Consider the following 24,021-nt stretch of genomic DNA (forward strand, 5'->3'; position numbering starts at 1 on the left):
TTTTCCTTGAAGTTGCAAAGGTCAAGAGGGGACCAAATAAAGGTGTCTGAGAGCTATTGATAAGATAATTAAGAAGGCACTTTTTCACTCAATGACCAGGGGGCATAGACTTCATATAAGAGGTAGAAGGCTAAGAGGATAGTTGAGGAGAATGTTTTCACATGGAGAATGTTGGGTGTTCGGAACTCACTGCCTGAAGGGATGGTTATTCAGGAAGTCTTGAAACATTTAAGCAGTACTTAGATATTTGCTTGCGCTGACATAATCTTCAGGGCTATGGACCAAGAGCTGGAAAATGGGATTAGCATAGTCAGATCTTTGCTGATGGCTGTAGGCATGATGGGTCAAATTTCTTCTTCTGTATTGTATATGAGTTTATCACATCTTAAATCTGCCCTTGAAAATGGTGTTGAAATGTTTGTTTCCATGCTGAGGATTCATATTTTTCACAAAAACTTTAATTGAATTAACTTTATAAGTCATAAGTGGAACATGCTGAATGTATTCCATTCCCACACAGCTATGGAGACACTTTACGTGTTTATCGATCATTTTATTCCAGCTTGAATCTACAATTTGTCCGTATAACAAATTTTTTAGCTTGTACAAAACACTCAGCTGATACTGGTCAATTCCCAAGAGGAATAAAGAGAGCTCTCACGGTGAGCTTTTCTGCCTTGTCTCTTTGGCAGCAAGACTTTGATGCAGGAAGAGGAGGAGAGAAACACAATTCACAGAATAGAAAATTAGACAAAGAGAAAGGATGAAAGTTCAATTTATCTTCTTGAGATTTTTATTGGTCAGCAAAAGATCACCATGTGCTTGTTGGTGTTTGCTCTTCACTTTGTGCAATTAAAATCCTAAATCCCACCCCTACAACTAAACTGACAATGTGGTTTATACTGTTGCTTCTCACATGTGATATTTGCTTGCACTAATGGTTCCCAAACTGTTTGTGGATGTTTGGATCATTATATTTGTTCACTGCACATTCTCAATCAATATTTGCAATGGTCAACTCTGGGAAGCTCATCCATCTTTTGTGTACTTCTCAAATAATGAGCTTCAACATACAACTTAATCCTCTGTACTGTGTTAAAGAGCTAAAATTGTTCAATACTGGACAGTGGTGACGACTCATAATGGTAAAGGTGTGGGGACAAATATTTTTGTAGTGAATCATTATATCCTTAGGTCTATCTTGTATGATGTTATTTTTGGTTATGTAAACAGAAAATGTTAATGTAATTCATAACAATATCATAAAGCCACATACCATAATTGTCAAGGTTTTGTGTTTTCTTTCTAAAAAACTTTGACAAGCTTATCTATGAGAACAAAGCTGAAAAAGGTCCTAAATTTATCAAAAAAGTCATAAATTATTAGGTTATACTACACAGTATTTTCAACTATAGGTTTAACCTTTATCATAATATGCTAGTAAATCTGAAAAACTCACTCCCAGTCAGTTTCTGTATAAATTTTACTTTTCAGTTGTATGTTTTTTAAAATCAGGTGCATTCCAACCATTCATTTTGAGAACGTTTTAACAAATGAAATAGGGAGACTCTCATAGTTCCATGAAAGAATGTCATGTACAGCATTAAATGAATCATATTTCCGGAAAACAAAGAATGTGCTTAAGGTTTAAGGAACCCTGCAGAATTCCATTGTCGTTTAGCTGAAATGTTCACTTTTGTTTCCCATAGGTAGTTGTTTATTAGACCTTGGTTAAAAGATAAGTTTTCAAGCTGCTTTTTGTTGGATGCAGGATGGGCAAGGGAAAACTGAATGGTTTTTTTTTAGATATGATAAAGATATTCAATACTTCTTAATCAGGAAAAACTTGCCTGATCAGTTGCAAGGGGACATTTCAAAACCATTGGAGAGACATGCATAATGATGATTGATCAATGTGTAAAGGTGAGCTGGATGTTAAATTCAATTCAGTGTAGTTTCAACATTCTGGCGAATTAGAGCTGTACTTTCAGATACCACTATCATCATTACATCTGTGGAAATTTTATGTAAGTCCACTCATCCAGCACTGAGCAATGCTCATACACCAATACATTAACAACAGTGTGAATTTATCACCATACTAGTGTCTAGCTTTGTCATTTTAGGACTGTACATCACAACAGTAAGCTCCCCATATGGCATAAAATTATAGATGCAAAGTTGTGAAATGTAGAAGATCATGCCGTCCACATTGACAAAACATTAAAGACTAATGGGGTAGAGGCAACTACTTAAATAACAATTAAGTGAATAATTCCAATCAACATGAACATTTTATTGTTTTTTGCTTTGTGACCCTTTGAGGGCTGTAGTATGATCATTTCACTCGAAATAAAAGGAGTGGAACAATGAGATTGATTTCAAAGTAAGATTGTAATAACCACAATTTTGTTTCTGGACTGAAAAAGGACTGTGAAAAGAAATACCTTGTTGCTCATTTTGTCTTTTAGTCTACACATATGATAGTCCACAGTGAAAAGTTATAGAAAATATACATCTTTTTTGCAGATATGGGGTAGACATCAGGTGATTTACAAAACGAAAAAGGTTCACACTTAAAGGGTTAAGTTATCATTCAACTAAGAGTTGCATCCTAACACTCACGTTAATAATGTTCAAAACACTGTTAAGTTCAGCAACATAGTTGTGTACATTAAGATTGCTTTTCAGTGTAAAAAAAATGCAGATGTTAACTGTACAGTTGTCTTAAAAGCAGTGTAAAAGGTCATTGGATGGATATAAGCTCCACTCTGTAGCCTCTCATGCTTCCCCAACCCACACAATTGTGTTGCCTCGTATAATGTTGGATATCTCACAGTTCAATTTGTTTTGTCTTGCACCTATGATGAACAGGGAATCCTTAGATGGGGTAACAAGGTGCTGTCCAAATAGGCCACTGCCTACTACTACCCTGTTGATGCTATTCCACAGCCAGTCATTCTGTTCAATGGGATCCTTTACACCCCTAATGATGTTAACATTGCCCGTGGAGAGCTCCAGAAATAGCAGATCTGTTTGAAGATGAGAACTAGCATAGATGTAGTATTGGTTGGCTTCCGTAAAGGATGGCTGAAAGATCACATCAACAATGTGCAGATTGGTAGTAATATCAAAAGTAGACTTGATCTCACCCCGATAGCTAATAGATTGGACTCTAATTAACCCCTTGTAATCATCTGTGCTGACAAGGTAGTGCCCATCAGGGGAGATGTATGGAGTACCTGACACTTCATCATTGTATCCGATTAGAGAATCAGTGACACTGTCTAAGATGATCTGTGGCTGTGAAATTGAACCATTTGCCAAACAATTAATAAAATAATAGCCACCCAGGTGAGTATAGGCCATTGCCTGTGGAAAGCAGCTGTAGTTTTTCAAGCTGATTGTTTTAATGTAGGCCATAGTCTCGAGATCGATTTTGTGAAGTACAGCTTCTGATTTGTGAAGAATAAATCCAAATCTAAAATAGAAAATCAAAACACAAATTGATTCACGAATTAATCATTTAAGTAAAGTAACAGTGAGAATGTAAGCATACGGAGAGCTGAATTTCTTTGTTTATGTTAATTAGCTGTCACTATGGTAACAAAGCCATGGGAAATCCTGCAAAAACATGATTCTTCTGTGGTCTCCATGGCTCTTCACCACTGCTAAGGTTCTCTGGGCAACAGAAGCTGTTTCTGCTGCCCCCACACTCCATGCTTGTGCGCTATCATCCCTAATATCAACAAAAATTATAGCTTGAAATTGCAATCTAATATGGATAAGAATTATCATTAGGGTTTTCATTTATTTCTGTTCAGTTATGCTGCAGCTAGAAAGGAGACTCATCAATTAAAAATCAAGGATCTAAACATGAAGTGATAGAGTGGACAAAACGTTACTTCTTTGATAAAATTCTCTGTAATTGGTTATCTTACAGGTTCTTCCTTGCTCTCTAAAATAACTTCTCTCTGATAGTAGGCTTAACTGAGAGATTTTTAAATAGTGAAATCATAGAATGACAGAATAATTAAAACATAAAACATAAAAGGAAACCACGAGTCTCATCTTATTTCAACTTGCTCTTTGAAAGCTAAGTCATGCTTTGTCAATATCTCTACTTTTATCCATAACCCAGTCGGTTTTTCATGCTCAGTTATGAAACTATTTATCGAATCTGCTTTTACCAACTTCTCATATAAGAAATATAGAGGAACAGGAATAGGCCATTCAGTCCTTCAAACAGCTTTGCCATTCAATATGGTTACGGCTGATCATTCAATTTAGTATCCTGTTCCTCTTTCTCCACATAGTCTTTCATCACTTTAGTTCTAGGATCTATATCTACTTCTTATCAATGTCTTGGCATCAACAGTTTCCTGTGGCAGAGAATTCCACAGGCTCACCATTCTCTGGGTGGAGAAATTTCTCAAGAATAGCAACAATTTGTATCAAAACAGTTCCTTTCATGGAGTAAATACATTCTAAAGTGCTTCCCAGGGACAAGATGAAACAGTATGTGACACTGAAGCACTTAAAGAAATATTAGGGTTGCTGACCAAAGGTTTTGTCAAAGAGATAGGTTTTAAGAACTGTCAAAGGAGGAAAACAAGGGAGAGAAGTGTAGAGATGGAATTCCAAATATTGGAACCTAGGCAACTGAAACCATTAATAGTGCAGTGATTGAAATGAGGGATTACTCATTCACTTGATGGGAAGTGGGCATCGCTAGCTGGCCAGCATTTATTGCCCATTCCTATTTGCCCTTGAAGGTGGTCGTGAGCTGCCTTCTTGAATCTTGAGTCCATGATTGATACACCATGGTGGTAGGGAGAGAATTTCAGGATTTTGAACCAGCTACAGTGAAGGAATAACAATATATTTCCAAGTCAGGATGGCGAGTGGGTTGGAGGGGGATCTTGCAGGTGAGGTGTTCCTATGTATATGCTGCCCTTGTCCTTCTAGATTAAGTGGTTGTAGGTTTCAAAGGTGCTGTCTGAGCTTTGCTGCAGGTCACTGTGTTTTGCTAAGAGGGAAATGGTAGGTGGCAGTACTCCCATGCTGCCGTTATCCCTCTCAGTGGCACAGGTTGCAGGTTTGGAAGGTACTGATGATTCATTGCAGTTATCTTGTAGATGGTACACACTGCTGTCACTGTAGATCATTGGTGGAGGGAGTGAACATTAAAGGTGGTGGATGAGGTGTCAATCATGCAAACTGCTTTATCATGGATGGTGTCAAGCTTCTTGAGTGTTACTGGAGTTATACTCATCAAGGTATTCCATGGCATTCCCAATCAAAGTTATTGTAGAATCTCCAGGATGTGTCATGGCTCCATGTGGCTGATCCAGTTCAGTTTCTGGTCAAAGGTAAGCCAAGGAATATTGATAGTGAAGTTTCAGCCAGAGATGCCATTGAATGTCAAGAAGAAATGAGTAGTTCCTTCTTGTTGGAAATGGTCATTGCCCAGTGTGAATGTTACTTGCCATTAATCAGCTGAGGTCTCAATGTTCTCTAGATCTTGCAACATATTGGCAGATTGCTTCAGTATCTGAGGAGGCATGAATGGTGCCGAACATTGTTCAATTATCAGCAAACATCCCAATTTGAATTGTAAGATGCAACAATGATCGTTGATGAAGCAGCTGAAGATAATTTGACCTTGGATGAGGAACTCCTGCAACTGTCCTGGGATTGAGGTGACTGACCTCCAGAAATCATAACTACCTTCCTTTGTGCCAGATATGACACCAGCTAGTGGAGAGTTTTCTCCCTGATTCCCAATGATTCCACTTTGGCTGGAGCTCCTTTATGTCATAGTTGGTCAAATACTATCTCGATAACAAGGGCAAGCACTGTCACTGCACCCGGTTAGGGCAAGGGCAGGAAAGATTTCGATAATCTCACATACCAGGAGCATGTTATAATACCAAGCCAAGAATTATTAAAGGCATGGATAAAATTAGCAGCAATAGAGAGTCCGCAATGGAGCATTTTTGAGTGAAATTCTAGAGATGAAAATAGATGTCCTTTAGTTGTCAGGGAGAGTGATGGTGTTCAGAGAGCAGAGGTTTCAACAGGAACTAAAGACTGTTGCTTCAGTGTACCCAATCTTTAACCAGACAAAACTCCTGCTGATCTAGTTCTGACTGTTTGACAAGCCTTATGAAAATGCAGAGACATTGGAGGGGTTGAGAGAAGTGGTGGTGTAATGGTGCTGGGTGCCACCGTATATCCTTGGAAATTGACATTGTACTTGTGGATGATGCCACTAAGGAGCAGTGTGTGGATGAATAATAGGATGGGATGGATAAGTCATTGAGGACATAGAACATAACTGGGCAGTACAGGGCCTTCAGTCCTCGATGTTGCAGCGACCTGTGGAACCAATCTGAAGCCCGTTTATCCTACACTATTCTATTTTCATCCATATGTTTATCCAATGACCATTTTAATGCCCTTAAGGTTGGTGAGTCTACTACTGTTGCAGACAGGGTGTTCCACGCTCTTACTATTCGCTGAGTAAGGAAACTACCTCTGACATCTGTCCTATATCTATTACCCCTCAATTTAAAACTATGTTCCCTCATGCTAGCCATCACCATCTGAGGAAAAAAGCTCTCACTGTCCACCCTATCTATATGACTCAATTAAGTCACCTCTCAACCTTCTTCTCTCTAACGAAAACAGCCTCAAGTCCCTCCACCTTTCCTCATAAGATTTTCCCTCCATACCAGGCAACATCACAGTAAATCTCCTTTGAACACTTTCCAAAACTTCCACATCCTTCCTATAATTTGACGACCAGAACTGTACCCAATACTCCAAGTGCAGCCACACCAGAGTTTTGTACAGCTACAACATGACCTCATGGTTCCGTAACTCAATCTCTCTACCAGCAAAGCTAACACACCATATGCCTTCATAACAACCCCATCAATCTGGGTGGCAACATTCAGGGATCTATGTACATGGACACCGAGATCTCTCTGATTATCCAAACTGCCAAGAATCTCACCATTAACCCAGTATACTGCATTCCTGTTGCTCATTCCAAAGTGAATCATCTCACACTTTTCCACATTAAACTCCATTTGCCACCTCTCAACCCAGCTCTGCAGCTTATCTATGTTTCTCTATAACCTGCAACATCCTTCGGTATTATCCACAACTGAACTTAATGTCATCCGCAAATTTACTAACTCAGCCTTCTACACCCTCATCCAGGTTACTTATAACAATGACAAACAGCAGTGGCCCCCAAAACAGATCATTGCAGTACACCACTGGTAACTGAACTCCAGGATGAGCATTTCCCATCAACCACCATCCTCTGCCTTCTTTCAGCTAGCCAATTTCTGACCTAAACCTCTAAATCATCCTCAATCCCATGCCTCTGTATTTTATGCAATAGTCTACAGTGAGGAACCTTATCAAATGCCTTACTGAAATCCATATTCGCCACATCAACCACTTTACACTCATCCACCTGTTTGGTCACCTTCTCAAATAACTCAAGGTTTGTGAGGTACCATCTACCCTTCACAAAACCATGTTGACTATCCCTAATCAACTTATTCCTCTCTAGATGATTATATATCCTTTCTCTTATAACCCTCTCCGACACTAAACCCACAACCAAAGTAAGGCTCTCAGGGCTATAATTTCCAGGGTTGTCTCTCCTCCCCTTCTTGAACAAAGGAACAATAACATTTGCTATCCTCCAATCTACTGGCACTATTTCTGCAGACAATGGCAACACAAAGATCAAAGCCAAAGGCTCTGCAATCCTCTCCCTGGCTTCACAGAGAATCCTCATATAAATCCCAACTGGCCCAGCAGACTTATCTATTTTCACACTTTCTAGAATTACTAACCTTTCCTGCTTGTGAACCTCAATCTCATCTAGTCTAGTAATCTGTATCTCAGTATTCTTCTCAACAACATTGTCTTTTTCCAGTGTGAATACTGAAGAAAAATATTCATTTAGTTCTTCTCCTATCTCCTTGGACTCCACCCTTAGCTTCCCATGAATGTCCTTGATTAGCCCTAATCTTACTTTAGTCATTCATTTATTCCTGATATTCTAATAGAAAGCTTTAGGATTTTCCTTGATCCTATCCACCAACGACTTCTCATGTCTCCTCCTGGCTCTTCTTTGTTCTGTCTTTAGGTCTTTTCTGGCTAATTTATAATTCTCAAGTTCCCTAACTGAGCCTTCACGTCTCATCCTAACATAAGCCTTCTTCTTTCTCTTGACAAGAAATTCAACTTCTTTAGTAAACCAAAGCTCCTGCGCTCGACCATTTCCTCCCTGCCTGATAGGTACATACTTATCAAGGACCCGCAGTAGCTATTCCTTAAGTAGGCTCCATATTTCAATTGTGCCCATTCCCTGTAGCTTCCTTCCCTGTCCTTACCATTCTAAATCTTGCCTAATCGCATCATAATTGCCTTTCCCCAAGCAATAGCTCTTGCCCTGTGGTATATACCTATCCTTTTCCATGGCTAAAGTAAATTAAACCAAATTGTGGTCACTATCACAAAAGTGCTCACCTACCTTTAAACCTAACACCTCACCGGGTTCATTACCCAATACCAAATGTGGCCTCGCTCCTTGTTGGCCTGTCTACATACTCTGTCAAGAAATCCTGCACACATTAGACAAAAACTGTGACCCATCTAAAGTACTTGAACTATAGTATTTCCAGTTTCTCTCACCCCTATTCAGAATCATCTTTGTTATCCTTTCCTCTATATCTCTGGGACTATTTGGAGGCTTATAGAAAACTCCCAACACGGTGACCTCTCCTTTGTGTTTCTAACCTCAGCCTATACTACCTCTGTAGATGAATCTCAAACATCCTTTTTGCCACCGTAAAAGTTTCCTGAATAACAATGCCACACCTCCCCCTCGTTTACCAACTTCGCTGTTCTTACTGAAACATCTAAATCTTGGAAGCGGTAACAACCATTCCTGTCCCTGCTCTAACCAAATCTCAAAAATGGCTACAACAACGAAGTCTCAGGTACCAACCCATGCTGCAAGTTATTCTGGATGCTCCTGGCATTCAAACCACCTTCCTGCACTCTTGCGACCTTGAAAGCTTATTTCTGACCTCACTACTCTCAACCTCCTGGACACTGGAACTACAATTGAATTAGTAAACCCTCCCAAAGAGCATTAGCCAATGATCGCCCCAGGATATTGGTACCCCTCTGGTTCAGGTGTCGACCATCCCGTTTGTAGAGGTCCCACCTGCCCAGAATGCACCCCAATTATCCAGGTATCTGAAACCCTCCTTCCTGGACCATCCCTTTAGCCATGTATTCAACTCCTCTCTCTCCCTATTCCTCGCTTTGCTAGCATGTTGCATGGGTAACAAACAAGAGATAAAACTCTGTGTGGTCTAGCTCTAAGCTTCCATCCTACCTCACTGAATTTCTGGCTTAAATCCCCATCCCTCTTCCTACCCATCTCATTGGTGCCTATGTGGACCATGACTTGGGGCTGCTCCCTGTCCCTCTCAAGGATCCTGAAAACACAATCAGAGACATCACGAACCCTGGCGCCTGGGAGGTAACACACCAATCATGAGTCTCTCTTGTTCCCACAGAACCTCCAAGTGGTCTGTCTAACTATGGAATCCCGAAAGACTAATGCTCTTCTCCTCTCCCCCTTCCCTTCTGAGCAACAGAGACAGATTCTGTGCCAGAGACCTGTGCCCCATTGCTTACTCCTGGTAAGTCCCCAACCCCCCAACAGTATCAGAAATGATATACTTGTTGTTGAGGGGAATGGCCACAGGGGATCCCTGCACTGCCTGCTGGTTCCCATTCTGTCCCCAGACGGTAAACCATCTGCCTTTTTCTTGTACCTGAGGTGTGATTATCTCCCTGTAACTCCTCTGAATAACCCCTCCACCTCCCAAATGATCCAAACTTCATCCAGGTCCGGCTTCAGTTCCTTAACGCGGTTTTTCGAGGACCTGGAGTTGGGTACACTTCCTGCAGACGAAGTCAGCAGGGACACTAATGGTGACCCTTACCTCCCACATTCTACAGGAGGAACAATCAACTGCCCTAACCTCCATCCCCACTATTCTAAATTGCCAACAGACTATTGAAAAAAAAACTAGTTTCCACACCAATCTGGCACACAGAACTCTTTTTTTTGGTTTGAAGAGGAGGATGAGTAGGAGACACTACCTGAGGAGGACACCAGGTTTCATTGTGGTTCTCTGGCTGTGATTAGATAGATAATAATGGAACTTGCTAGTGCATTGGGGGAGATGATATAGGGTGGATAGTGGAACAGGATGGTGGGATCAACTGTATTAAAGGCAGCAGAAAGGTCACAGCTATATTGCATGTCATTTCTGACATTGTTAAGAGCTCTGTTAACAGAGTGAGAGGGATGGAATTGGATTGAAGGGAAAGATTAACACAAATTTGAGAGAGACAATGTGTTTAAAGACTTTGGAGACGAAATGGAAAGATGTTAAGTGTTGGTTGTTTGAGAAGAAAGTTGGTATGAAGACCGGGACAGTAACTGAGAACAGAGGATTGTTTAAAGAAAAGATAGCTAATATCAGATCCAGGAAGCAATGCTAGTTGATCTATTGTAGTGGGTATTGTGTCAATCCCACAGAATGGGTTTTCATGCATAAGAGGAATGTAGACAGAGCATGGGAGAATAATGAGAGAAATGCTGGAATGGTGCTCTTAGGGAACATTTTGTCTGAAGACCTAGAAGTTAGGAAGTGACACAGACAGCTAACTGGATGATTCCACTCTCAGCAACAAAGTATTCTATGAGCCCCTTCCACTTGTAGAGGTGACTGGTGAGGGGACGGGAAGAGGGACTTTAAGAAGATGGCTAGCAGTAAGGAAGCTGGGGGTTACCTTTGCAATGCAGGATGAACTTTTTTTTAGCAGATGCAATCAGGATCTAAAAGCACTTAATGTGGCCCAGTCAGATCTGGATTAACCAATTGTCTTCTTCTTTGTTCAAGTCTCTATCACTTGTATTCAAGCGAGTAAAGATGAGAGTTGTACAAGGGAAATGAACAGGACAAAAGTTTGTAACCTGCTCCTTGCCATTAAAGATATATCCACGATTAACATCTCACATTTTCAGCTCAGAGTTCTGCCCATTGACACTTCAGATTTAAAAAAAAACTAATTTAACATATTTTGGAATTGTTATGTGACTTTTAAAAAATATTTCACCTGAACCATTCTCAACCCTCCATCCCCAGCTTTCCTCCTTTGTTCAAATAAAAGCAAACTACTGCGGATGCTGGAATCTGAAACCAAAAGAGAAAATGCTGGAAAATCTCAGCAGGTCTGGCAACATCTGTAAGGAGAGAAAAAAGCTGACATTTCGAGTCTAACTGACCCTGTGTCTCTGTGGGTTTCTTCCAGGTGCTCCGGTTTCCTCCCACAGTCCAAAGATATGTAGCTTGGGTGAATTGGTCATACTAAATTGTCCATAGTGTTCAGAGACGTGTAGGTTAGCTGAGTGAAGAATCTGTCTCCATGTCAATTAAAGAAGTTCTTCTAGGAAACTCCTAATAAATGGCTGTTTCCCCCTGTGCTGAGTTCAGGACCCAGAATCAGTACCAATGTCTGATCCTAATTCCATTGGGATTTTCCAGCCCTTTATCTGTCATTCCAAAAATTCAGGTCCTGCTTGGAGAAAATATATGATGATATAAGATGGGATGGTGGCTCAGTGGTTAGCACTGCTGTCTCACAGTGCCAGGGACCTGTATTTGATTCCACTCTTGAGTGACTGTGAGGAGTTTGCCCGTTCTCCACATATCTGTGTCGGCTTCTTCACACATTCCAAAGAAGTGCAGGTTAGGTGGATTGGCCATAGCATCCAGGGATGTGTAGGTTAGGTGGATGAACCATGGATATGCAGAGTTACATGGAGGGGATGGCTCTGGGTGGAATGCTCTTAGAGGGTTGGTGTGCACTCAATGGGCTGAGTGACTGCTTCCACACTCTGGGGATTCTATGATTTTTACCTCAGTGATAGTGTCATCCAGGATCGAGGTATCAGGTTGCTCACACCAAATTGCATTGTTCACTGTTTGCATGTGGACACATTTGTACAACAAAGGGTTAGGGATAAATACTACAGGTGAGATACAAGACCAATTCCATTTTCAATTATATCACCATCTTCCAATGTTATACTAGTTTTGACTCAAATTTCTTACACCACGACTATACCATCCTATGCTGCTCAGCAACAGAACTGACAGATTTACCAATAAACAGATTGACCTGCATGCCCTTCACATTGACTTCACCATCGGTTACTTGAGAAAATTCAACAAAAATAGCATCCTCTAATGTTGGTATAAAGAAGTATTCAGAGTAGACTAATGAGGTGCAGTGTTTGATTTGTATGTAGGTCAAGTAAACAGCCAGGTTTTCCACTCATGATAAACACATCAGCTAAGACTGCTTGTTTGTTCCCTAGCTGTGAATAGAAAGTTTACTGTGCAGTGGAAGAAGTGTTTTGCATCAAATGGAAGTAATAGGAACAACATATGATGGAGTTCACTTAAACTTCAGAATCAGCAAGAATAAAATGGTGATTAGCTTCAACATTAACACTCTGTGGACATCCAGAATTAATGATAAGTTGATTGATAACCTTAAAAGTATATTATTATGTGACTACAGTTTATTAAATCACTTCTCTGCTGCTTTGATAACGTAAATAAAATATGCATCATCTCTATATAAGATTCTGTTTGAATACAATAATCAGCTGTAAGTTATTCTGCATGGAATGATTATGTTTCTGTGGATACGTGGCTTTAACAACAAATTGTTTTTGCTGAGAGCTAAGGAGAGCAATAGGGGAAGAGACATAATTTCCCATAATTAGGGATGATACTTGGATTGTGCACGCAACAGGAATCCCATTCATGCAACTGGATGGAGTCCTAAACTTGTCAGAAGCATTGAGTAGATCCAGCGAGAGGACACTTATTTAATACTAATCACTGATGAACTAGTCTTGCATTATCAATTGCAAACATGTTTTCTTTTAATGATTGCTGATATACAGATTTACCACTAGAGTTTGTAGGTATTTCATATAAGTAACTCAAAAAATAAAGAAATCATAGAGATGTAGAGCACAGAAATAGACCCTTCAGTCCAGCTTGTCCATGCCGACCAGATATCCTAAATTAATCTAGTCCCATTTGCCAGTGTTCAGCTCTCATCATTCTGAACCCTTCCTAAATGCCTTTCAAATGCCATTATTGTGCCTGTCTCCACCACTTCCTCTGGCAGCTTATTTCATACCCGCACCACCCTCTGTGTGAAAACATTGCCCCTTAGATCCCTTTTAAATCTTTCCCCTCTCACCTTAAACCTATGCCCCCTATTTTTGGACTCCCCTACTCTGGGAAAAAGGCCTTGGCTATTCACCTCATCCATGCCCCTCATGATTTTATCAACCTCTATAAGGTCACCCTCAGCCTCCGATGTTGCAGAGAAATAGCCCTAGCCTATTCAGCCCTCCCTATAACTCTGAGTCCACAAACCAAACTGCACAAAGATCGTGTCATTGTGCAGGACGGACTTTGGTTTTTGCTAGGTAATAACCAGTGTATAGATAGTTTCAATCCTAGTAATAACAAACAATTGGAGTATACCAGAGTAATGTTGCACCTTAGTCTGATCTAGTTTGAATTGATGTTAATCTGAAATTGTTGCTTGGTTTCTACATCTGGTCTTTGGCATTTGCTTTGATCAATTGTTCTCACTAACTCTAAAAACTAACGTAATATTCACTCTTTATTTGGGACCTATAAATGACTAAAGTTAAACAAAATACCTTCCATAAACTAATTTTGAATTTTACTAGTTGCATTCATATCATAACATTTTGCTTGTTGTCAATGTGTGTGTACACAACATGAATCTACAGTTGATTTCTTCTGTTGTTCACCCCAATCAAATATGATGGCTTCTGGCATTTGCTTGGGAGTGAAATTAATAATTAAGTTAACTTTATTTTAGCCTGCATTACATGTTACACACTGTCAAGTATACCTTCTGATTGCTCTCTTCAGTTTGGGAAACCATCAGTGTCTTTTATGTAATATCGGTGATATCAAAACCTGTAATAGTATGCTGAAATGATTTTGCCCATTTCTTGCTCCAAACGCTTTTGTGCAATCATTTTTACATGTTAAGTGCAAGTATGTGAGTTAACCACAAGACCTTAGTAGAACTGTCAAAAATGGACACCGATGTAAAAGAAAGATGACACTGGATCTATCACTGATTGGGACTTACAGTGGAGTGAAACCTATATATTGTACAGGTGTTAATGAATAATTGTACACGTCTTGGAGTAATTTTTCATGCCTCAAATACTATGCATAAATTTTTCATTAATATTTTGAATTAGTGTTATGTCTAAAGTGTTCTGCTTGTTTAAACTACTACAAATGATGTTTAGTTTGACAGAAAATTCCCCATTCTCTTCTAAGTACTTGGATGAAACTACGCTATAGTATGGTCTAAAAGCAGATTTTGTTGCTCATACAACTCACTCTATATGAGAAATATACAATGCTGTTGCAATGACATATACATCGCTCTGTAAAACAAATCTGTAGAAGTCTACCTGATGTGATTGATGATGAGGTTAGTTGGAGGAATGAAAAAATCATCCACCCGATCAAACTGTTTGCCAACTGGTTGTGTATGGATTGTGTGATGGTCTCCAGTTCCACTTGCCTGAGTGATGACCTGCAAAAATAAGAGGCAGAATAATCAGTAGATCCACATAGCTATATTTCTGCAAGCTAATGCTTGGATTTTCAATGTTCTTATCTCTAAACTCTAGCTTGTGACTTTAGTTTCTTCAGGCTGTTTTTTTTCTTGACATAATTGTTTTCAAATATGTTTCCACATGTTTAAGTTATCTGTTGCAGTAAGTAGCACCCCTGCCTCTGAGTGAAAATCTCTAGTTTCATGACCTACTTCTGGACTTGATGGTTAAGGCATAATGTGGCCAAATAGATTATGTATCCATCTGTAATTCCTTCCAAAAGAGAACAGTGACAGAGAGTAAGGGTGGGACGGATTTCTAGTCAGTCAAGATTACTTTTCATGTGCCTCAACCTCTCTCAGAGAAAACCATTCCAACTTCTATTTAGATTGTTGGTTTCTTTGTGGGGCATCACAAGTGAATCCCCTTGTCCCAAGCCAAGTTCACCTCCACATTCAAGAACATGTCCTCAAACTTGGTATCCGACAGGCAACATAACCCTCGGTAATCCTGATCATGATTTAGACAACATTATCTATCCCACTAACTGTACCTTCTTAACCATTACTACATTGATTGTTATTGCAACATTATTCCTTTTTAGTATTGCCACTTGAATGGCATCCTGCAGCATGTTGCCATGGTCAGATTGTCTATTCAGCCTGTGCCATGCCTTCTCCTCATACACACTGGTCGCAAGTATCTCATACCTGTTTGACGGAAAGTCAGAAACTTCTGCCCCTGAAGTTCTACCAGGTTTAAGGGATGTGACTGCTTCTAAGAAAAAGTAAATGTGTAATTCTACTCCTCCCTATTATTCACAATGTCTGCAATTCAGACTCCAGTTCAGCAACTGTGAGGTGATATCACTCAAGCTGCAGAAATTTACCTCAGATATGGTTATCTGGGACTGTAAAGCATTCCACAGATTCCTACATGTTGCAGTCAGAGTACACTACCATCACTGTTATATTCTGTCTAATCTAATTTATTCAATTAATCAATTAATTATTAATTCACAACTAAAGTAACAGGTTGAAATAACTCCACAGAGGCCGGTATATTGTCACCTAGTCACCCTTTAGTGAGTCGTTGACACTGATCCATTTTCCTCAGAGCCAGCTCTGAGAGTGAACAGGATGTTTGACACTTTTTTTTCCCCCACACTACCGCCTAAGTGCGGTAATGCTTATTTTTTCCCCAGCACCCATGTCGTGTGCGTGCAGGTGTGAGACATAGTGAGAGACACAGTGAGAGACACAAGGTATATGAATCTTTATTCAATTTCCACCACCAGGAAGAAAGGAAAACACCTGAATGGCCAGTGACAAGCAGTGCCCTTTGTTTGACACTTTTTTTTCCTTTTATTTATTTATTTATTTATTTTATTATTTTTTTTTCTTTAACCCCCCCACACTACCGCCTAACTGTGGTAGCGCTTATTTTTCCCCAGCACCCATGGTGTGTGTGTGTGTAGGTGTGAGACACAGTGAGAGACACAAGGTGTATGAATCTTTATTCAATTTCCACCACCAGGAAGATAGGAAAACACCTGAGTGGCCAGTGACACTCTTTTTTTGGCAAGCACACCTTTTTTTTGCTTTTTTTTTCCTTCTTTTTTTTTATTTTAACCCCCACACTACCACCTAAGTGCGGTAGTGCTTATTTTATCCCCAGAACCCATGGTGTGTGTGTGCAGGTGTGAGACACAGTGAAAGACAAAGTGCACGAATCTTTATTCAATTTCCACCACCAGGAAGATAGGAAAACACCCGGGTGGCCAGTGACAAGCACTGCCCTTCACATCAAGGGACAGTGCTGTGTGATCAAAACAGTGAAGGGGAGGGTAGGGACTAAATCAAAATAGAATTGGAGGGACCAGTGACACTCTTATCTGTCAGCCAGGAGTGCATGATTGGATAAGATTAACAGCTCCAATCAGGGAATACATATTCTAGGAGGTCCACCTGATTGACCTTGTCCAAGGTCCCTCGCCCACTGAGTTCGAGGGCATAGGCCAGTTCTTTTTGTCATATCTCCTCTTGGGGTGTTTCAGCACTGGGTCACGATCCTCTGGCTTTGCCACTGATACGGGTGGCGTGAAAAGCACAGTAGCTCGTCTCTTGTGTGTGGAGTGTCTCGGAAGAAATTCATTCTCTTCGTTAGGCACCTTCATTGAGGTGGTGATGTCTGCCGTTTTCATCTCAGTTTCCAAGGTATACTCAATGCTCAATGGAAAGAGAGAACCCATGTATTCCAGAACAGTTGGAAAGGCTTTTGAGGAGCTGGGCACATTTTGCTCCTGCACTGTTAGCAAGTTTGCAGTTTTCATTTAGTCCACATGCTTATTCAGGTCCATTGCACCTACCTGAACATTATACCTCACCCTGGACCTGACCTTGCCTCTTACGCATGCAAGGCCATCCCTTTGATTCCTGCATCAAACTTCATCTTCTGAAATAAACTGTCTCTCTCGCTTAACAGAGTCTTGTGTCCATCAATAGCATTCCTGATGCCATTTCACCCACTTAATCAGGTCTGGGAAGATCGGATTTAACCTGATACAGTACCTTCTCCCCACTACCAACTCTGCTGGAGCTATCCTGTAGTTGCATGAGGGATGGTCCTATAATCAGACAGGAACTAAGAAAGTTTGGTATCTAGTGAAGTTGTATGCTGTTTCTCTAAGTCCACCTTCAAAGTCTGGACAGCTTTTTCTTCCAGAGCATTGGATGATGGATTGTATGGAGCTATCTCTCCACGTTTCAGGCTTACTGCCTTTATTTCTGATGAAGGGCTTTTGCCCGAAACGTCGATTTCGCTGCTCCTTGGATGCTGCCTGAACTGCTGTGCTCTCCCAGCACCACTAATCCAGAAGCTGTCCTAATATGTCAAGTACGAATTGACTTTAGGAAGCTCTGGAATTCCCTGCTGGTAAAAGATGGCATGACATCTGTGACCACACTTCCAGGAGTCCCTGTATTGCAAAAGATGCATGCAGTAATTCTTGTTGTCCTTGTTTGATGAATGAACTCTATGCATATCCAGCAACTTTGAGTGGGCATCCAGAATGACTAAAAACATTGAGCCCATGAAAAGACCTGCATAGTCCATGTGTAACCGAGTCCAGGTTTACTCAGCCATTCCCCCCAATGCAGGGGAGCTGCTGGTGGTGATTTCTGTCCTTGATGGCATTCTGGGCAGTGCCCCACCGATCCTGGCCAGCAGACATGACCTCTTGCCTACATCTTCATTTTGGAAACCCCTGGATAATCCTGGTGGAGTTCAGCCAGTATGCGGTGGTGACTTTTGCAAACACGCTTCCTCCCCATAATAATATGTCAGTCTCTGTGCTCTGGTTTCTCTGAAAAGGATTCAATTCTGGATGTGACGGCCCTTTGGTTTTCACCATCACCAACTGCTGTTTCCGTTTTGCCAAGCCTGGATCTGTCTGCATCCATTCTCTGATACTGTCAGCTCTGACCGGAAGTACATCCAAAATATTTAACACTACTGCAGACTCTTCCAGTGATGGTACCACCAGTGATGTATCTGCCAGTGGGAGGCAGCTCAGTGCATCCACATTTGCTACTTCGCCTCTGGATGGTGTTCCAACTTGTAATCATATGCACTTATTGCAAGAGCCCATTGCCTAATTCGACCTGAAGGTATGGGCTGCACTGCCTGGTCCTCTTTGAGTAGACTTAGCAGAGGTTTGTGGTCGGTTATTATTACAAATGTATGCCTGTAAAGGTATTGGTGGAACTTCCTGACTCCAAGTATATTGGGGAGACAGGCCGCCTACTTGCGGAACGTTTCAGAGAACACCTCTGGGACACCCGGACCAACCAACCCAACCTCCCCGTGGCTCAACACTTCAACTCCCCCTCCCACTCCACCAAGGACATGCAGGTCCTTGGACTCCTCCATCGCCAGACCATAGCAACACGACGATTGGAGGAAGAGCGCCTCATCTTCCACCTAGGAACACTCCGACCACAAGGGATGAACTCAGGTTTCACCAGTTTCCTCATTTCCTCTCCCCCCACCTTGTCTCAGTCAAATCCCTCGAACTCAGCACCGCCTTCCTAACCTGCAATCTTCTTCCTGACTTCTCCGCCCCCACCCCCACTCCGGCCTATCACCCTCACCTTGACCTCCTTCCACCTATCGCATTTCCAACGCTCCTCCCCCAAGTCCCTCCTCCCTACCTTTTATCTTAGCCTGCTGGACACACTTTCCTCATTCCTGAAGAAGGGCTCATGCCCGAAACGTCGATTCTCCTGCTCCTTGGATGCTGCCTGACCTGCTGCGCTTTTCCAGCAACACATTTTCAGCTCTGATCTCCAGCATCTGCAGTCCTCACTTTCTCCTCCAAGTATGACTGCCAAACCCTCCTTCTCTATCTAGGCATATTTGTGCTTTGCATTAGTCAAAGTTCTGGATACATACACTACTAGGCATTCCCCTCCATTGAGCCACCTATGAGCTAATACTACCCTGCCTGCACCACCCTTACAGACAGCGAGTTACAGACTCCCACCACCTTCTGGGTGAAAGTCTCAAAACCAAACACTTTTACCACTGAGAAGAACAAGGTTAGCAGGTAATGGAATCATCACCATCTGCAAGTTCCTCACCTCATCTCTCACACCATCCTGATTTGGAAATATATTGCTGTTCTTCTTTGTCACTGGATAAGTATCTTGGAAATTCCATCCATAAGAGCACTATTAGTGTTTCTACATTACATGGACAGCAGCAATCAAGAAGCTGGCTCACCATTACCTTTCTAAGGGATGGACAATAAGTGCCAGCCTTATGACAGCCACCGATTTCATGAATGAATGAAAGAAAGAGTCTTGAATAACTTTGTCCAAATTAATTAGGAACAATATGAATTCATAAGTAGGAGTCTGAGTAGGTCATTTGACTTCTCAACCTGCTCTGCCATTTTGATAGGACCATGGTTGATCTGATTGTGGCCTCAACTCCATTTCCCTGTCTGCTCCCTATATCCTTCAGCTGTCTTGTCAATCAGCAATCCATCTGACTCTGCCTTAACCACATTCAATGAACCTACCAGCATTGCTTTCTGAGGAAGGGAATGCCATAGATTCATGATCCCCAAAGAGAGAAAAAAAACCTCATCTCCATCTTAATTTGAAGACGCCTAATTTGAAACTGTGTCCTGTAGTTCTAGTGTCTACAAAAAGGACAAACATCCTTCCAGCATCCACCCTTGTCACGTCTGTTGAAAACCTTATGCTTTTCAATATTATCATATCATGCTGCTAAACTCCAATACATAAAGACCGAAGTGCCCAGCTGTTGCTCATAACACAATTACTTTACCTCAGGTATCAATCATGTGAACCTGTTCTGCACTTCTTACAATGAAATTGTATCCCTACTTAAATAAGGCAATCGAATATTCAAACAAAAGCAAAATATTGTGGATGTTGGAAAACTGAAACAAACACAGAGAATTTGATAAAGATAGCGAAGTAGTAATCAGGAAAGGACACAGTGTATAATCTTGTGTCAGTCTATAAGACAAAGGTTGTAATCAGAATACAATGATGGAACTAAAGGCTTTGTATATGTATGTGCTCAGCATTCAAAACAAAATGGAAGAACAGCAGTACAGGAGAAGAGTAGGTTGGACAGGAGCAAGTGTACAGGAGGTAAGTGTGATGTATCATTATCCTAACTGCTTCTTTGCTTTGTCGTTTCTGTTTAATTTATCCTAACTTTGCTCATATGATCCCTTACTTCCATTATTCAGTTTAATACCTCTGTATTGCCCTAGTTAAATAATTCTCCAGAACACTTTATCAGCGTGATTCCAGTGAAACTTACTCCAATGGTACAGCTCACATTTTTCAAAATATTAATGGCAGTGCTTCTGAATAGAAATCTATTCTTCCACACCAGTCTTTGAGTGCTGCATTTCATCTTCTGATCTTATTTTTCCTATACCAATTTGCTCATGGTTCTGTTATAATCCAGAGATTATGTAATTTGGGTTCTGCTCTCTTCCTGTCAACCCATTATGATCCTGTATACCACATTCTCCTCCTATATACACCCTTCTCCATACATGCATTCTCTCCTGTCCATCCTGTTCTCCTATATAACCTACTTCCCACACCCCCCCGTACACTGCACGGTTACTGTACTCCTCTCTTCCTGTATATCCCACTCTCCTATACATCCTATTCTCCTCTTGAACACCACACTCTCCTCCTGTACACCCCATTCTCCTGTAAACGCCTGTCTTCTCTACTACACCCTCCTCTTTTGTGCATCCATTCCTCTTGTACACCCTATTGTACTCCTGTGTACCCTTGTACACCTCTCTTTTTTTCCCCCACTCTCCTAGATACCCTGTTCTGTATGCCCCCATTGCTCCTTGTTGAGATGTCTTGCTCGTCATATTCACTCTTCTCCCTAAAGTTTCACTTTTCACAGCTTCCCTCTCCTTGCTGATGTCTCATTCTTTAGGCCACACTCTCCCTTCTGAAAGACCAATCTTTACAGTCTTGCTGTCCTCAATGAATGAATGTCTTTTGATATCCTACTTTCCATGCCACCTGCTCCTCCACTTAGTAAGTTCATAACTTGTCTGAATGTGATCTTTACTCTACTTTCCAGGCTGTCCCACATGCACCCATGTCTCCCTGAGCAATAAAAATCTGTACAGGAATATTATTTGCAAAGTTTGATCATCATTCAAGTCAGTGATCTTACCTTTTTCTACTCTAGTAAAGGAGGACATACTAACTCTCCCATACCTGCAAAGTAGGATTCCTTTTCCTTACATCTCCCCAGCTAAGGACCCAAACTTGGTCATGTGACTTGTCATATTGCAGTTTCACTGGGACAGGGTCAGTTGATACAGCCTAAAAAAGAATAAATGACAAGCAGTTACATTTGGCATGAAATTTTTCTTAAGTAAATATTTGGAGAGACTGACATCCATTTTGAGGTGGTGAGCAACTGCATTTCAGTTATGTAGTTTTTTTTAGTCAACATATTCAGAAATGTCAATATGCACCTCAGGAGCAAGTGGGATTTGAATCCAGCTTTCTGGCTCAGAGGTAGGGAATACTACCACTGCACCACGAGAGCTCTTACACCACAACCTAACAGCTAAAACAAAGGCAAGCAAAGTTTTACATTAGATCATGGTTTATACCAAACTCTCTCTTCATGAAGTAATTTTTTTTAAGTTTAAGTGATATTTTGTTATTGTTCAAATTTGATGAAGGAATGTAATAGTTTACAAAATCAAATTGTCCTAACTTCATGCCACAAGGTGGAGAACAAATGAAATCCTTTGTTCCAACATGGCATTCTGTACAACTTCCAATATTTAGGGTATTGTTTGTATATGATGCTTCACCCAATGAGTTTGGGGTTGTATTCAATCCCAATGGAGGTGGGGTGCTAATAGACTTGAAACTATAATTTAAAAAGAACAGGTTTACTACCAAACACTTCCCTACAGTATTACACAAAGATTACACAATCCCTCTATTCAGTTGCCACCTCAAAAGAGTATCTTTCCTCCCACACTGATACGGCACTTTCACTTCGTACGACAGCTTTGCTTCTGCTCACTTTGAGTCCGACTGCCAGTTAAAGAGAAATGATATGGTGTGCATCAACTTCGATAAACAGGGGAAATACTACCTAAATCAATTTGGTACTGGATTAATACAACTATCAGAGACTAGATTTTCATGCTGACAAACAAAATTAAAGACAAATTCATTCTGCTGAGATCGAAGGCATATTTAACCTTATAACCGTTCAAACATTGCCGATTCATCAGTTCAAATTACCTGTAACACTTTCTGGGATGGAATATCAATGATAAGAAGCCGACTCTGTGTGGGTTGGGAGACATAGATGTACTTATCTCTTATGTTGACAGCAGAGGCCCAGACACATTGTTGAGTGGCTTCCTGTTCATTGCTTGGACAAATCTCTTCCTGTGAAAAATTAAAAAGTTTTGAACTTGGTGTTTGCATTATCACTTGAACAAAATAAATCTTCTGGTTATTTACTTAACCTCAATTTTGGAATTTTTCTTTCATTAGAGGAAGGGAAGAAAAAATGTTACAATCAAGTTTAATTTGTTGCAATACAAGAAATTATATGGCTTCTATATTAAGCATCCTATATGAAAAAGTAAGAATCTTTGGACAGCATGAGTAGATTAATATTAAACAATATGTATAACTGATACTGTATCTTTATTAATTAAAATATTCAGTTATATGCAATAAGTACATAAGTAGAACCCAAAGGGTTTTTACAAATACATTAAGGACAAAGGCTAACGAGGGAGAGAATAGGACCCCTCAAAGATCAGCAAGGCAGCCTTTGTGTGGAGCCGCAGGAGATGGGGGAGATACTAAACATGTATTTTGCATCAGTGTTTATTGCGGAAAAGGACTTGGAAGATATAGAATTTAGGGAAACATGTTGACATCTTGAGAAATGTCTGTATCACAGACGAGGAATTGCTGGATGTCTTGAAACGCATAAAGGTGGATAAATCCCCAGGACCTGATCAGGTGCACCCTAAAGCTCTGTGGGAAGCTGGGATGTGATTGCTGGGCTGCTTGCTGAGATACTTGTATCATTTATAGTCACAGGTGAGGTGCCAGAATACTGGAGGTTGGCAAAAGTGGTGCCACTATTTAAGAAAGGGGGTAAGGAAAAACCAGGGAACTATAGACCAGTGAGTCTGATATCGGTGGTGGGCAAGTTGTTAGAGGGAATCCTAAGGGACAGGATTTACACACATTTGGAAAGGCAAGGGCTATTTAGGGATAGTCAACATGGCTTTGTGCGTGGGAAATCATGTCTCACAAACTTGATTGAGTTTTTTTGAAGAAGGAACAAAGAAAATTGATGAGTGCAGAGCAGTGGATGTGATCTATATAGACTTCAGTAAGGCGTTCGACAAGGTTCCCCATGGGAGACTGATTAGCAAGGTTAGATCACATGGAATAGAGAGAGCACCAGCCATTTGGATATAGAACTGGCTCGAAGGTAGAAGACAGACGGTGGTGATGGAGGGTTGCTTTTCAGACTGGAGGCCTGTGACCAGTGGAGTACCACAAGAATCGGTGCTAGGTCCATTACTTTTCATTCATTTATATAAATGATTTGGATGTGACCATAAG

General features: G+C 40.8%; 1 protein-coding gene across 1 annotated transcript in view; it reads right to left on the bottom strand.

The window, feature by feature from the left end:
• Positions 1-2,275: 2,275 nt before the first annotated feature.
• LOC122556579 (follistatin-related protein 5-like) overlaps positions 2,276-24,021 on the bottom strand; it is a 560,263-nt gene continuing 538,517 nt past the window's right edge. The window contains exons 13-16 of the mRNA XM_043703425.2: positions 22,669-22,818; positions 21,616-21,723; positions 14,672-14,796; positions 2,276-3,481 (exon numbers count right to left, since the gene is read on the bottom strand). Of these exons, the coding sequence (XP_043559360.2) occupies positions 2,782-3,481; positions 14,672-14,796; positions 21,616-21,723; positions 22,669-22,818 (1,083 nt within the window). The 3' untranslated portion in view covers positions 2,276-2,781. The remainder of the gene's footprint in view (positions 3,482-14,671; positions 14,797-21,615; positions 21,724-22,668; positions 22,819-24,021) is intronic.

The sequence above is a fragment of the Chiloscyllium plagiosum genome, unplaced genomic scaffold (assembly GCF_037043375.1).
Source record: "Chiloscyllium plagiosum isolate Xiang-an unplaced genomic scaffold, Cpla_swu_hap1 HiC_scaffold_16, whole genome shotgun sequence".
NCBI lineage: Eukaryota > Metazoa > Chordata > Chondrichthyes > Orectolobiformes > Hemiscylliidae > Chiloscyllium > Chiloscyllium plagiosum.